At 36.5% G+C, this 17,474-nt stretch overlaps 1 protein-coding gene across 3 annotated transcripts; it reads left to right on the plus strand.

Moving 5' to 3' along the window:
* The first annotated feature begins 1,778 nt into the window (after positions 1–1,778).
* Positions 1,779–16,099, plus strand: styk1a (serine/threonine/tyrosine kinase 1a). Of its 3 annotated transcripts, none has more exons than XM_042011628.1 (10): positions 1,779–2,039; positions 5,174–5,229; positions 10,206–10,409; positions 10,536–10,772; positions 10,987–11,168; positions 11,590–11,658; positions 12,026–12,240; positions 12,354–12,394; positions 12,843–12,939; positions 14,689–16,099. In XM_042011628.1, exons 2-10 carry the CDS (start codon positions 5,175–5,177, stop codon positions 14,882–14,884), a joined length of 1,296 nt encoding a protein of 431 aa, XP_041867562.1. In that variant the 5' UTR covers positions 1,779–2,039; position 5,174; the 3' UTR covers positions 14,885–16,099. The 3 variants fall into 3 exon arrangements, with proteins under 3 accessions (XP_041867562.1, XP_041867563.1, XP_041867564.1); XM_042011629.1 differs by lacking the exon at positions 1,779–2,039 and adding an exon at positions 2,608–2,713; XM_042011630.1 differs by lacking the exons at positions 1,779–2,039; positions 5,174–5,229 and having other exon boundaries at positions 10,206–10,296.
* The last annotated feature ends 1,375 nt before the right edge of the window (positions 16,100–17,474 follow it).

Genomic DNA, 17,474 nt, shown 5'->3' on the forward strand with positions numbered 1-17,474 from the left:
CAACTCCGCCAATTACTGCTCGATTACAGTTTTTGGTTGCATATTTTACTACGTGCAGTTTGTAATCTGCAGAATAGGATTTTCAGTCTGTGTTCAGTGAATAGTGTTCAGTCTTTCTCAGTTGTCTTTAAATTAATTTGTTTTTTCAGTGGTACATGAGCAGCAAATACCGTGGTTTTTACAAGGCTAGAGTGGCCTCTAGTGGCAGTAGATGGCAATGTTTACTCCTTAGTTAATGTCAGTCGGTTTGAATTAACATTTAAAACCATGTTAAATTATACTGTATATATACAAGTCGCACTTGACTATAAGCCGCAGAACCAGCCAAACAATATATGTAAAAAAAGTGTGACTTACTGTCTGGAATATACGGTGTATAATAGTTCATCAATTCCAACAAATGAAATAATTTTTAAATGTAAGTAGTAGTCAGTCAGTTATGATTACAAGGGTATTGTGTAAAGTTATTGTTTTGGAAGAAATTACCTCATGTACCATTCTTTGTTGCACTGGAGCTGAAGAAGCCTCTGACTGAACACACTTCATTGTTTGAGGGTTATTCTTTAGTCTCAGTCCTTTCATGTAAAGATATTTTTAATCTCCTAGTTTAATGTCCTGATTAGGTAGAAATAAAGGAAACTATACATTAAAAATTTTTTCCTATTTTCTAAAAAAAAGAGAAAGCGCTGACTGTTTTCAAAGCAAACATAAAACAGAAAAAGTAGGATTATCATGTTCTTGGTTTTTTTTTTTAATAAAGATAAAGGTATAGAGACCAAAACTACTTGACAATAAATTGAGAGGATCAGTACAAATTAAGCACACGCTACCAAAACAGTTTAATTTTACTGTATTACAAGCTAAAAAGACATCAAACTAAAACTGCTGCGGTGAGAATTAAATCTGCAGCCTCCACATTGTCAAAATGATATTTCACATCAATGTGATTCTAGTGAAAATATGTTAATTCATCAGTGTAATAATCAACATGGTGACAGTGGTGAAACATACCAAAGTACTTTCAGTATCGCTAGGTGTGTCAATAGACTGCTTTAAACAATAAAAAAAAAGAGGAGGAGTGGAGGTGGCCCAACAGGTGACACCAGATGAAAGTCATGATTACTCAGCACAAATACCGACCATACCACTATTAGTGGGTCAGACTTTTTAGCTTAAATAAAACCCATATATTGTAATATGTAGCATACCTACAGCAAAATAAATTACAGAAAAAAACTCTCTACTATTAACTCTTATCTGTAGGATCTAAAGAAAAATTAAAGACTGTGGACTACATTTTATTCTTTTTAAATAATAAAGAATATCTGGTGTAGAAATTAGCTCAACTCTGATTACAGAACTTATTTGAATCACTTTACTCGTTTTCATAGATTTTGTGCATTCATCTTAAATTATCTAAAATTCTCACACAAAAATGGTCCAAGAAAACCAAAGCTTTCTAAAACATGTTCCCATTGTGCCAATGCATGTTGTAAAGATGATAAAATTACTGCGCAGAAACAAGAGAAAAGTATTTTTAATGGATTATTATATCATGTTCATTTGTTTAATAGAAGCTCTGTACTTTCTTCTAAATTAGAAAAACACGGCTGATGAGTGAAGCCAGCTGTCTGTGAACTAATGAACAGATGTTAAGGCATAAACGGTGCAGACAACATATATAACAGTCACTGAGCGTGGGTGTGTGCAAGTGATAAGTGTGACTTGGAAAAAAGTCTTGACAGGTGGGTGTGGCAAACCTGTGTGATCGAGAGAGACAAGAGGAAATACAAGTGAGAGAAGCTGGTAATAGCAGAATAGAATCAGCATATCTAAAATCACTCACACCCCAATCGGAGATGTGTCTCACCGTTGCTTGCACTGAAAACATTGGACCAACTAAGGAAACATGAAAACTGAGAGGGAGGCTTGGATGTTTTTTTACAATTCTCTACTAAGAAAGCAATCTGGACAACGAAATATACATTTAAAAGAGAACACAGACTTGGATACCTGAAGAGTCCCAGAGAGCTAGCAAGGTAAGATGTAAATACGGTGGCTCAACCACTGAAACTCAGAACATTTTACAAATGAAGTGCAGTTCAAACATATTTCTCTACTTTTTTTTTTTTTTTTTAAATCGCACAAGATCATAATCTCTACTATTTACTGTATCAACATGCACACTCTTGCAGATGAATTACTGTGTTTTGACGCACCAGTTTGTTTGCAGGACCGCATGTACAGATATGTCTATGTCTATAACAGCATACTTTCAGTTTGCTTTCACTGATTGTGTGTGTGTTTGTGTGTGTTGTGAGATGACTTGGTCATTTTTGCTGTGCATGTGAGAACAGTATGTGTTGTTAGTTTTTGGATAACATGAATGTCAAAGCACAATGCAGACAAACTGGTTCGGTGACATGGATGAAAGCTAAAGCACAAACAACAGTGTCTGCACGTACATGTGTTCAGCCTTCAGAAATGCTTGTTACATACCAATGTCACTTTGTAAGAATGCATGTTCATGTACCACAATGGGCGTACACTCAGCTAGGATGATAGGGCATTTCTAACACCTAAAACAAACACATAACTGTATTTTACCCTACATATGCATACTGTACATCTCCCTGAAATCAATGTGGAAACTTTACCTCAATTAACTTAGATTTAAATGCATCTGGTGAAATTACGTGAAAGAAACAACAAGGTAGGCATGCAAACTACTTTTGATACTTAATCCAGTAAAAGAAACCTCTGGAAAAATCCTTTATTTAACAGCTCACTATGTCAGACAAAAGTAACAAGATTTATAAGTAATGATATAAAAATCAACTTTAAAACTGAAATTAATAGGGTGTAAACATATTCAAAAGAGAAGGATGTACATCATTCTCTTCCTTTTAACTACAGTGTTAAACTGTTGTGTTTGACTGCATCTCACTCAACCACAGCCTGATACATCTCTGCCTGTTGGCTACATTTGCTAAACAAATCAAACCAGTGGGGGAAAGCATACATGCTTGCACCTAAAACAATCGTTTGTGACATCCAGGGGTATTTAAGCTCCAACTTCCCCTTCACTTTTACTGTAACTTCATGTTTTCAGTATTTGGATGCATTTCACCTAACCCCCCCAAGCTCATTTTCAAGGATGTTTTTTTCCATGGAGACACTATCAATTACAATAAAAACTGAAATTCATTTCACAATTCATGAGAAATGTTCTCAGGTAAAATACAGTGCATCTGGGATGTAGTCACAGCGCTTCACTTTCTCCACATTTTGTTATGTTACAACCTTATTCCAAAATTGAATAAATTCATTTTTGTTCTCAAAATTCTACACACAATACCCCATAACGACAATGTGAAAAAGGTTTATAGATTTTTGTAAATTTATTAAAAATAAAACACTAAGAAATCACATGTACATAAGTATTCACAGCCTTTCCTCAATACTTTTTTGATGCAATTTTGGCAGCACTTACAGCCTCAAGTCTTTTTGAATATGATGCCACAAGCTTGGCACACCCATCTTTAGGCAGTTTTGCTCATTCCTCTTTGCAGCACCTCTCAAGCTCCATCAGGTTGGATGGGAAGCATCAGTGCAAAGCCATTTTCAGGTCTCTCTAGAGATGTTTAATCAGATTGAAGTCTGGGCTCTGGCTGGGCCACTCAAGGACATTCACAGAGTTGTCCTAAAGCCACTTCTTTGATATCTTGGCTGTATGCTTAGGATTGTTGTCCTGCTGAAAGATGAACTGTCGCCCAAGTCTGAGATCACGTACGCCCTGGAGCAGGTTTTCATCCAGGATGTCTCTGTACATTGCTGCATTCATCTTTCCCTCTATCCGGACTAGTCTCCCAGTTCCTGCCGCTGAAAAACATCCCCACAACATAGTGCTGCCACCACCATGCTTCATTGTTGGGATGGTAGAGGCATGGTGATGAGTGGTGCCTGGTTTCCTCCAAACATGACGCCTGGCATTCACGCCAAAGAGTTCAATCTTTGTATCACACCAGAGAATTTTGTTTCTCATGGTCTGAGAGTCTTTCAGGTGCATTTTGGCAAACTCCAGGCAAGCTGCCATGTGCTTTTTACTAAGGAATGGCTTTCGTCTGGCCACTCTACCATACAGGCCTGATTGGTGGATTGCTGCAGAGATGGTTGTCCTTCTGGAAGGTTCTCCTATCTCCACAGAGGAATGCTGTAGTTCCAAACTTCTTCCATTTACAGATGATGGAGGCCACTGTGCTCATTGGGACCTTCAAGGCTGCAGATAATTTTCTATTCCCTTCCTCAGATTTGTGCCTCAAAGCAATCCTGTCTCGGAGGTCTACAGACAATTCCTTTGACTTCATGCTTCATTTGTGCTCTACCATGCACTGTAAAGTGTGGGTCCTTATATATAGACAGGCATGTGCCTTTCCAAATCATGTCCAATCAACTGAATTTACCACAGGAGGACTTCAATTAAGCTGTAGGAACATCTCAAGGATGATCAGTTGAAACAGCTAATTTTTTAGCTTCATGGCAAAGGCTGTGAATACTTATGTACATGGGATTTTTTAGTTTTATTTTTAATAAATGTGCAAAAATCTCTAAAAATCATTTTTCACATTGTCATTATGAGTTATTCTGTGTATAATTTTGAGGACAAAAATGAATTTATTCAATTTTGGAAAAAGGCTGTAACAAACTGGAGGAAGTGAAGCGCTGTGAATACTTTCCAGATGCACTGGAAGTCCAGTGTATAACAGTGAGATTTGAGACACTAAATGAGCTGCTGAATACCTGGTCTCAATTTCAAGGCTTTGATGGATTTTGGGTTACTGCTGAGTGGTGGTTAAGATGATCTCTACTCCTCTATCATATATGTAACTGATAGCTTTGGAAAACAAGCCTTCAAGCATTTCTTCTTATATTTGTAATATGATTCCAGATTCCATACAAACGTAGATAAAAAAAAAGGTCTTCTTAAAAAGTTGATTACTCTCCCTGAACATACTTTATTCAACCACTTTGTACTGTACAGTTATTAAGGTAGTTACTGCATGACTGTCTAAGCTTCGAGGATTTAGGATTGCTGCTGAGCAGAGGAAATGCTGATCTGTCCCTCTAACTGATAGTAATGCTGATACAACTGTGCTCTTCTCTTCCTCTCCAGCATGACATCCAACTCTACCTCCGGCAATCTGTGTGAACCAAATGACAAACTCTGCAGTAAGGACACAACAACTCTCTCATCGTTATAATTTCCTTTACCATTCCTACAAACCATCTCCCTTCATTGCTCCTATTTTACCTCTCAATCTGTGTTTCCTCAGCAAATGTCCAATTCTTTCTCAGCCATCTAAAACATGCCCAGATATCAGTCTACTACTACTACTGTTACATCTACCTGACAAAGGTTACTAAACTTTACAGTGGGGAACTCCATGCAAGTACTTCCAACCTAGTATTTTGCCAACTTCCTCTTATAACAGAATCAAACTGTAACAATTGTTTTTTTAAGCTCCAATGTTAGAAATTTCATTATGTCCTGCAATAGGGCTGAATTCATCTGTTGGTGGATAAAATGACATTACATTTGAACAGTAAATAGAGCACTGTCTCATGACAGAACTGGTTCACAGTGCAACACATTATTTACATTTTTACTTAGTCTGTTTCCTACACAGGCACAGTTTAAGTTCCCATACGTCACCATGTCAGTGTGGTACATTTCCATACATTTTCAGTTATGTCACATTAAAGGAAAACCATCTCATCTTGGTAGCCTAGTGGTTACAGAGGTGGGTTTGGATCTGGAGAACCTGGATTCAAGACCGTAGGCTGGCAACTAAGGTAAACCACTGTGGGCCCCTGAGCGAAGGCCCTTAACCTCCAACTGCTCCCTGGGCGCTGGAATTTGGCAGCCCACTGCTCCTAGCAACTAGAATAGGTTAAATGCAGAGAAAGAATTTTCCAGCTTGGATTAATCAAGTAGAATAAATTAAAATTAAAATCTTCCTTAGCTTCTAACGTTTTAAGGGGTTTAACTAGTAATATAATCAACTATTAAGGAATCACTATTGATCAGAATCTGTCATACAAGACACACACTGATAACCTTGTATACGAGCTAAAAGTTAAATTGGGTTACTTTTTCAGGAACAAATTCTTCTTTAAAATAAGAGAATATTTGATGTCAGCTTCTTTCTCGTCTCTGCTTGATAATGAGAAACTTTTCTTTGAAAGCCTCTGGTCAGTATCTTGGGAAACTGGCTACCATGTACCAGTGTGCTTTGTCTTTTATTACTGACAATGGAAATCACATACATATCACTGCACTTTGAATGTTACTGCTACATGGCCTAAAAATAAATAAATAAAAAGCTTTCAAACACGCTGCTCCTTCCCGTTGGAAACACTTACAAACTGATATTAAATTAACAAAAAACTGATCTCTTTGGGGGAGTTTAGGTTGATTATAAGTGTCGATTATAAATCCCTTAGTCAATGTGATTATATATATATATATATATATATATATATTAATTAATTAATTAATATTTATTTATTTATTTACATTTTAAACTTTACTTTGCATTACTGCTAAATGTTTTCTGGAGTGTACCATACACTGTCAGGTGTCACTGTCTTCCCATCATCCAAGCAGACAACAGTTGTATAATATTCTCATAAACTAAACTAAACCCTGTGAGTTATGAGGATTTTCCTTTTTGATTTCAGTACAAATAATTTTTTAGCCTTTTTAAAAATGTTCTTACATCCAGTACAAGTTGTTGCAATCTGAACACAAGACTAAAAACACGAAACAGAACCAATAAACCCACAATAAAGCTATATCAGTCAGTCTCTTAAACTTTATACCAGAGCAGCCATAAAATACTTCCCTGGATTGCCTGACTGTAATTGTGTGATCACAACATCTTTTGAACCTATAGAGATAAATGGGATGTTCAGCCCTTTCAGCTGATTTTTGTTTTGTTTTGTTTTGTTTTTTTTGTTGTTTTTTTTCCTATCCAGCTGTTTTTCAGTCTGTTTATGGTTTAATTTAAGCCCATTTTTTGTTTATGAATGGAACAGGGCTAGAAGGCCCTGGTTATTAAAATAAATAAACAAACTTGTGAGTCTTTGAGGAAAAGCGTTCTTGAAAGTTTAGGTTGAGCCTTTCCTGACCATGTCAGGAATCATATGTCATTACACAAAGCTCTCACCACTCCTAAGAATGTGCCAGAACCAGAACTTGTTTTTTTTTCTTTTTAAAGACACACCAGTGGATTTAAATGCCTGCCCAGCCTTAGAAAAGGACACAGAAGGTGTTTGGTGTAATAATACCAAATTATTAATCAAAAGGATGATGTAATGAGCAAACAAATAAGACAAACCTTACAAATTTCTCAGGATTATGTCTAATACAATGTGCAACTAGAACGGTGTGTAGTGTTTTCAAGAAAGTCACCAGGAGAGAGAGAGATAGATAGATGGTTGTTAAATTTTTGCATAAATTTACTTACACTTATTTTAATTTCAGTGGCACTGAAAACAAAATTAAAATTAAAAAATGCAAAAATTCTAAGTCACAACTATTGATATATGAGTCAGCATCTCAGCTGGAAGTTGCATGTAATCAAACAACAAGGGTTGCATTAATTATCTGGATGACAACACATGGCCCATCCTGGTTCTTTGAAACCCATTTTGCTTTATGAAGTGAAATAATTATGCTAACAATGGAGCAGAAGAGTTGTTTATGTATTAGCCAGGTAAGCCAGTAAAAATGAGTGATGAAATATAAAAAATCTACCAAAGAAACATTAGTAAACTTCTTAATCCAGTCTGATATTCTTTGTTTCTTTAATGGAAAATCCTGCAATGTATTAAATAAATTTTACTTTAATGAAAACTACATCTCAAGATAAATAACTCCAGGTTAATGCCAAGTTATTTTTCTAAGATAGTCCACCTTTATCTTTTGATCGAGCATTCAAGACAGGTGATGTTGTTTGTCTTTGTTTTCAATTTTAGAAACTGGTCTGCGCACTTGTCTCACAAATGGGCACAGAGAAACCTACTGCATGTAATCTGCCAAGTTGGTCAAACAGCATTTCCCGATAAATATTAAGTTTAAATGAAGATAAATCTCTAGTCCACCTCACTAGAGCTGAAATAAGGAACTAAGATGTTGTACATACAAGTTATTCATTCTGGACATGGAAAGCAGATGCATGGCTGTTCATGTTAGTGAGCAGAGATGTTTAACTGCTATACAGTTACCACAAATTAAGGGACAATTTCAACAATTTGTCTATTTGTGGCTGCTCCCATCTGTCCCTGTGTGCATGAACCATAATTAAATGTGTATACATTTGAAAAGCAGAGTTTAATCTATCAAGACTGATCAGACTGATAGCTTATTTATATATTGCCAACTCAAAAAGAAAAAAAATCTCTGTAAACTAGTTCAATTCAGTTCAAATTGCCAGTTATGGCAAATCAAGCTATACACAAGCAGAGTTTCTCCTGTCATTATATGTCTTGTCAACCACCTGAAAAGCCTGAAAAAATATCTTTGTTTCTATGGTGTAGATGGAAAAACTTACACTGGGAACTTTGTTCCCTTTGTGGAATGTGCACAGCCGAAATATGTTGAAATTAGTCATCATGTGTGATATTCACACTGAAATGCTGTAATGGGTTAGCTACCTGTTACAGCATCAGAGATCTTTGTGAATAAAGGGTTCTGCAGAGCTGATTTTTAGCTTTTGGAGATTAGCATCCCGTTTCTTTAAGACTATATGAAAATAAAGGTATGAAATCCACACCGATTCATCAAAACAGATTAATCATTATGTAGTAAATAAATTGTGGATGCATTAATCTCTTATACATCGTCTCTCTGCTCGTCTTTCATGTGTTTATGCACTGTGGCCTCCCCTCCTCACTTTAACTGACGACTGTGTGGATTATAACCAACTGCATGTGAAGTCTCTGAATAGTGATGGTCAATGGGACAGGTGTATAGCACATTTCATGTACAAGACAATTTAAAGTATCCTACATAAAACATTAAAAGCCTTACAGTGGGGGGCAGAAAAAGTACATAGGAGAACATAAAGAAGACATAATTAAAAGGGTTTTCAATGTAACCAGTGAACTGTAGCGACAAAAATGTTTTACTGACTGAATGTAGCACAAGAGAATAAACAAACGTATTATGTACCACATTCAGTTCACTTTCCAAACTCATTACTTCTCAACTTACTATTAAATTGTGTATTTGTGCAATTACTTATATTGATTTTAGGGACAAATATGGTCTTGCTGGATTATCAAACTCCTATTTGTACTGGCTTTGAATCTTACTAACTCAATGTTAGCTTTCTGGGTTCCCTGTGCTAAGCAGAAGAGGAAATCTTTCATTGTAGTCATAATTAAAATGAAACACTTATTAGCTTAAAAGAACAGACTTTGGTTAAGAAATGTATTTAAATATAAATTAATGTAATTTTTTTGCAAGTAAACGCAGCATAAGGGATATAATGTTCACAAACGTCTTTCACTGCAAAGTAGGAAGTTCTGACCTTTATTTCAGCCACTGATGCCTTACAATGGACACTGCAGGTATTATCCTGCACTTTTCATAAACATCAACTGTCCTGGCATTTCTTAGCTCCATAAGGATAAGAATGGGGAAAAAAATGTTCAGAAAAGAAGATTTTGCCTAAATGATTAATTTATAACTGCACATACAGAGAAAAATAAAAATATATTTTTAGGTTTATGGTTGACAAACTTTCTAATTACCTCCCCAATAGAAAATTCTAGTGATTTCATAATGAGGATACTGATAGCTGGATTTAAATGTGGCCAGTCTTTGCCAAATTACAGTCATGTCTGGCTATATAAAGTAACAACACTTCAGCACCAGGGAAAATGAATGATGAAGCAATGTCAAGACAGAACATCCTGTCATCATGAGACAACCTTTCTACAGCCTAACAGTCATCCTGTAAAAGTGCCACAAGCTACTCTGAAACTAAACCTGCTCAGCCTTTAGACATACTCTGAAAAGCAAAGTTTGTCTCTCATTTCTAAGACATTTGCAGCAGACACATCACAAAAAAGGCTAAAATCTACAGATTCCACTTGGATCTGAAATTTACACCGTTAATTGTGTCTCTCTCCTCAAGTTACACGGGAGTATCAGCTGGAAGTGATTGTTGTCCCTGCACTGCTCCTCCTGGGCACCGCCATCACCTTACTGACCGTGTTAATACTAAGGTATTGCCATAAGGGGAAGCGGACCCGAGTCACAGCCCCACAACATTACCACAGCTCAACACACAGACATACTAACAGACACAGCCACAGACACCACCTATACGGCATAGATGGTAAGCAAGCAAGCAAATGATTGTGTTCTTTTAAACTTTTGCCCTATATTTCACAAAATCTACTCATATAGATCTATTAGTGTATTCTGTTCAAAGTGTTTTATATGACTCTTTATCTCTCATAAGCACCACCTGGGATAAACCCACTGGAACATGAAGAGGTGCCAATGAAAGTTCAACAAGTGCAGCAAAATAGCAAACAAACTCCAACTGCAGTACCGCAGGTGTCCACAGAGAGGCATCAGGGAGCCTTCGGTCAGGTCACTGCACTGCCGCAGTCATACTCCATCAAGCCTAACGACACGGTAAACCTCTACCGGGGTAGCATGGACAGCAAGAATGTCATCCTGAGGGTGCTGAAAGGTAAGCTGAGCTGGTACAAAGCAAGTCTCAAAGACAACCACCTACTTACTGCATGTCTAAGAAAAAAACGTTTTCTCTAAGTTTAAAAAGCACTGGACTAAATGTGTAAGACAGTAATTGTGAAACAGGAAAGTTCTTTAAAGAGATTTATCTCCCAATTTGTGTACTTTCAATGTCTAATCTGCTCTGTTCTATAATCAATCTTCTTCCCCAGATACAGCAACTAGCAGTGAGAAACAGCACTTTTTGGGGTTTGCTTCCTTCTTGTCAGAATTGGGGCCACACCCCTTCATTCCTTTGCTGCTGGGTGTTGTTTCAGTGCAACCACCTTTAATTATTGTGGTGGAGGAGCTAAAACACAGAGACCTGCTGGGGTTCCTGTGGAAATGCAGACAGGTACAGTGTTATGTAGAAGAGATTATTCATACTGTAGGACATGGGTTCACAATTGCAGAATGTCTATTTTTTGTGCAGAAAATCTGAAACAAACTTCTAAAAGTCACCAAAAAGGAATATGATTTTTTTATTTTTATTAACTGGTTTGAAGCAGTTCAACTAGGCTGTGTAATGTCTTTTAAAAAAGGTGGCACTACATGAAACTAAAAGTTACTAAAGGCTGCCATTCTGTACAAGACATAGTTATACTTCAAGGAAGGAAAAAAAAACAAGTTGCTATGGACACAAACAAGAGGATAATGGTGACAGATTTTCCTTCAAGAATTACTTTAATGACTGCAGATTTCTGGGATCTTATATCTCATTAAAACATAGTGACACAGTGTCCCCATTTCTACTTTGTCCCTGTCTTTTACTGAAGGATAACTCGGGTTATGACATGACAGAGAAGATGATCTTCACCATGGCGGGACAAGTGGCTTCAGCTTTGGTTAGTTGACCTTTTTTCTGGTCCTTTAACAATTTATGGAAATCAAATTGTAAAGAGGTTATTCCGTCTGCCTGCTCATCTCTTATCTTTACTGAAAAATCTTTTTTTGGTGGCAAAGTTTTACATTAACTTGTGCCCATCTCCAGCTTTCCCCTGATGGTTCAGTAATTCTAATATGTTAGCTATTCAGGTTAAAGTTATTTTTATAGTTTACAAATGACGATAAATGCTAATCTAAATCTGGTTGATGTATCTTTCTAGTAGCCTTGTATTACTGAATTTTCCCACAACTCCACAACCAGCTCCCAAAAAACCTATCTTCAAATCATTTCTGATAATATTCTGTTTATTTCTGATTGTATTCTAGGAGTATCTGCATAGTAAGAGCTGTATCCATAGCAACATGGGGGCTCGCAGCATTCTGGTTGGTGAAGATTTGACAGCTAAGCTCTGGGGACTGGGCTCAGTCTACCGCAGGAGAACACAGCTGGGCTCACCGGGGGCAGTGGACGATATGGAGCTGAGTAAATGGCAGGCACCTGAAGTGCTGGCCGGGAGGCCCGTGAGTCCGAGCAGTGATGTGTGAGTCCATTGTAAAAACATCAATGACATTAAAAAGACTTATTGGGAATACTGTATGCCACTAAAAGATGAATTGCAAATGCTTTTTGCCCATCTTTTTTGCTTTCTTATAGATGGTCTTTTGGAATCCTCCTCTATGAAATGGTCACATTGGGTGAGTATTCTTCAAATAGATAATGTCTCTCAAAAGTTTTTTAATTCAGTAAATACCAAAATGTCACCAAAAACAGTACGAAACTGAGGCCCTTCCAGCAAAAAATAAATATGAACCTACTAACTACCTACTACAATTCCTCCCCTTGAGTCTATCCATCTGTATTGAGGGATAAAGGGTACTTACCTGTTGGGTGTAAGTGGTCATCTGGTCCTCCAAATGTGGTGTGGGAGGCTATTTGGATGGCCACTACTCCTTGATCCCCCCAAAAGAAAGATCACCTCATCTCTGCTAAACAGATTGATATTATTAAAGTGAGGAAATGAGTCTTAATAATTCATACTGTATGTTGGCACTGCATACAGCATTATAGGTGTCCAACACCCTTAATATTTAATGAATATGCTTTTTAGAGTTATTGTTTAACATATATTTCTCTTATGTTAAGGTGACCCACCTTTTGCTTCAATTATGGCAACTGAACTTCTGCAGTATCTCCAAAGGGGAAAGTCCCTCAAACAGCCAGCCACCTGCTCCAACTCACTGTAAGAACAGCAGCAGAGTTTATTTTCATGAAGAATTAAGATTTTTTTCCTTCTCAGTATTATAAGAATTGCAGTTAGGGTGCAAAAGTTATCTTATATTACACATCTTCACTCTAAGCGGTACTGAAAATGAATGAATGATGAATGAATCTTCACTCTAAATGTATATCACTTCAGTATTTTCCAATTATGATTATTTAATATGCTCTTGTATCTCATTCTTCCATTCAATTCTATATAAGCTGCTGTATATAATGATGCTGTAATGCCACAGTTTGCCAGTCTGGGATCATTAAATTCCATCAGATTCTGACTGTAAAATGCAGAAGAAGCCAGCCATGATATTTTTAAACATTAGCACAATGAAATAATTAAATTATAAAATACTACTTTGAAGTTAATATAGTTTTTGATCATTGTTGATAGCTTAATTCACGATATCAGCTGCATAACACACTATATGAGATACAGAAATCAGCAGCTCTGACTGGGACAATGGCTGAAACTAATCACACTTGAGCTTCAACAGGTTGAACTTATGACCCCATCAAATAAATCAATAAATCAATTAATCCTAAAAAAATATACTATTGGATTCTAACACAATTCCTGACCAAGTGGTCAATAATTTCATATGGTTGTGTTAGGTCATGTAAAACAGGTCAAGTTTCATGACATCAGTTTGCATTGTAAGGCAGAATGTAGGCACTATAGAGTTTTCCTGCCTTTACAATCACATCTGCTACACTTTTCTTTCATTCCTGGGAAAGGGATGAGATCCCTTTGGAAAAATCAAACATACTTCCCCCATCTTTTGGGTAGACGTTATCAAATGAACTGTTTAACTGCTTTTATTAGCTTCACCTCAATTAAATGAGTTTTAAACTACCACAGGTTTGAAGTGCATTAATTTGGACCAGATGTGCCCTACATGCCACGTATTGCACTAAAAGCAGCTGTCTGTTGAGAAGCAAAGAACCATTTGGAATCTCAGAAACTAGCTAAAATAGCTTACCTAACTTTTACTCGAACAATATTTTCGGTTGTTTTCTACGCTTACCTTAGTGGCATGCAAATATTGCACCAATTACAAATTCCTCCATTATAAGAATAAATATACAGAAATAAAGGATTCAAACAAACTATAACTTTTATTATTACTAATAAACAAACAAGCATAAATAAATAAATAATAAAATAAAACTAGGTAACAGCAGCAACCGACACACCTGACACTGCCCCATCACCTTCGCGCTTATGGCGTTGCTATCTTCAGGCATAGATTTGAAGGCAGACGGGTATTGTAGTTTTTAAAATGTTTGGACCAGTTCCATTTAGTAGCTTTCCCAATTCGTAGGACTACAAACATGGCCGCACCGCAGCTGAATTTGCTTTAAAGTAAATGATTGATTTCTCAATCTTAAAAAGTCTTGTATTTAGCCACAAGTTTAAAAATTATCCCCACACCTTAATATTTGCACTCCAATACATTTTTGTCTTGTTTGTAAAAATTAGAGCCTACAATATGACCAAATAAACGCTATTGCACTGTATTATCTATCTGTTTATTTAGCTATTTATCAATTAATTTATCAGTTAAGTTTAAAAGATTAACTAGTACCAATGTGTGGTGCAAATTATGCTTATGAGGACAACTTCTTTTAATCTTATAGCTGTTGATTTTAATTATGTAGAAACTCAAATCATGTATTTTTGCTGAATTTCACATTGTTATACTCTGGTCCGTAGGTACTCCATCATCAAGTCATGCTGCCAATGGAATCCTCAGCAACGTCTCTCCGTGTCGGAACTACTCAGGGTGCTACATACGAAAGAGAAATCAGCCAATGGGAGAACAGTTCTGAGGGTCACGGAACCACTGAACTTCGAGAGATATATGAGGGAGGCGGGATGTGGAGAGGCGTTCAACTTTGCTGTGCTCTGATTGGTTAAAATGTTTATCAATCAGAAGTTCTTTAAGGCTGCTGTTCCCGCGCCGATAAACTATTACCAAGAACAATGTAGACAAAAAAAAAAGTTATATTTTTATATATAAAATAAATATTGTTTTGTACTTCTTTTTACTGTTGGAACACATTCAAGAATATTTAAAGCACAATCACTTTGAAGGATAATTTATTTTTTGTAAATATGTATTTAATTTGGTAAATGTTACTCTGGTCTGGTAAATAATTATGAAATTTAAAAGACATGTTTAATGTATTTTCATTTTAAGGTCAGTGCTGCTTTTATTTTTAAATCGGACTATAAAATTATGCTAACATGGGGCCAGACAGTTTTTGACATCCATAGGGGATGATCCCATCAAACAGATTCCCCTTCACCTTGTTTTGAGGTAACTACCTGACAGCTGTGCACAGTGGTCTTTGCATCTAACCCTGCTTTGCATGTACTTACAGAAGTTTCCTTTCCAAAGGAAAAAAAAAAAAAACTTCAGGGAAGATATTATTTGAATTAACCAATCTTAATGAATAACTTAGAATGATTTTTTTAGATTATTGATCACTTCAATTCAACATTCAATATTATTTACCTCTGAAAACAAAGGTCTTACATTGTCATCTCCACACCTGATTTGACAAGGATGTTGCAACACTGGTAAAAGTATTGTGAAGAAAGAGATATTTTATTTATATAAATTTTATTTGGAATGCATGAAAAACCTCACTTCCTGCTGTATATAAGCAGTTTGTCATTACTGAAAAAACATCATAGCCCCTAAACTTTTTATCAGCACAGTTTAGGACCTCATCTGTATAACTGAACATTCCCATCTGCAGAATTCACTATTCGCAAACAATATTTGCTAATTTGCCCAAGATGGTAAATCTACCCCTATGTATACTAAATGCAAGCTGAAGTTGCAGATGTTAATATTTTATTCACTTGTATACTTTAAAATATTTTAAAATATCTGACGGCAGCTTGTCTTGGTGCTTTGCAAACCCATGTCTGCATGCGATAGCGTCTTGCCACCACTTGGGGGCAGTATCAGAAATATGTGGAACAATCGACTATGGGTTGCACTTGATTGTGTTGTTAGTGCTTTAGCTTTGCTCTGCTGTGGGAAACAGAAGTTAAAGTGGAAAATATTTGCTTTGTGGTGAAATAAAACTAAGTGTCATGCTTCTTTACTATTTATCATTTTTGGAACTTTGTCCTCTTTGTTAAGAAACTGGCTTTCAGCCTTAGCAGGCCCCTTCAAATCCAAGTTAGCCTTCCAGCCAATCAGCACTCAAGGCATACTTGTCTCAGTGTCATGCATTGTTAGGTTTTTGGATGCCTGCATGGGAAAAAATAGCAGCCAGTGCAGGTTCAAGTCTTGGAATGTGGCCTTTTTTTTCTTTTTGCATATATTCCAAGCAATGTCAAGCAACTTTCAAATAATGTTCACAAGTAGGTAGGGAAACAAAAAAAAACCTTTGTTTATAGAGACATTAAAAAACGTCAACATCAAAGTTTTAAAACAGCTCTTTGATTATTTATTTGCAATATAATATTAACCTCTCCTTGTCAAAAGTCAGACTCGCCTCCTCCAAGATTTTGCAGCTTTTTTGATTATTGCAAGCAAGCATTTGATTCTGAACTTCTTTATATAAAAGTTTGCTGTTATTTGGGGGGTAAAAAGGTGCTACTATTTGAGTAAAGGGAGATCACACAAGCAAAGCTGCCGTGATCTGCCACTAAAGGAAATAATTCACATGTAATTCACATCAGAATTTGAACCACTCACATCACTTGTCCTTAGACTTGGGTCCTCCCCCCCGAATCTTAACAACTGTTTAAAGGACCTGATAAAGAAAAGACTCCAAAATCCTGGGGAGACTGAAATATAAACACACAGCTATCAAGGAATATCCTTTTTGCTTTTTAAAGAAAATACTTTAACAGCCACAGTCACTAAGAATAAAGCCAAAGATAGCTAACTAGAAAGGTAAATACTGTTGGTAGTAACACGCTATGTGACAAAGCTATGAGGAAGACAGCAAGTTTTCTTGATCAAGGTCGCTACTACTCAGTCACACTTTGGGAAAGGCAACGGATGTCATTGCTTGAAATAACAATTGTAAAAAAGTAAGCGCTAATGTAAAAGAAGGAATGATATGAAAAGCAGTTTAAAAAACAGACAATCCTCATCTAAAATCTAGCGTAGAAACTAGTGAGAAAGGCCACGAGGTTCACAGAGATATGAGAAAAAACTCCTACAGTAAAAAGCTTAAACAAGGCAGTCCAGCAAAAAATGTGCAATTAAATAGAAAGGCAAATTTTACATTTACTACAGTATAGTTTAGGGTTTTCTTCTTTCACACAGTCACTCAGGCATGACCCCCCCCCCCCCATCCATCATAAACATAGGTCCACATGTGGTTTCATTTTTCTTAGCAGACTCAATAATGTAGCGTAAAGACACTTTAAACAGCTTCTCTTTTTAAACTTTACAAAATCAAGCCTATGACAGCATCTTGGTTCGTGCAACAGCACCACTGCACGTCCAGCTGGACTGATCAGAAGCA

Source organism: Melanotaenia boesemani, chromosome 17 (assembly GCF_017639745.1).
Source record: "Melanotaenia boesemani isolate fMelBoe1 chromosome 17, fMelBoe1.pri, whole genome shotgun sequence".
Taxonomy (NCBI): domain Eukaryota; kingdom Metazoa; phylum Chordata; class Actinopteri; order Atheriniformes; family Melanotaeniidae; genus Melanotaenia; species Melanotaenia boesemani.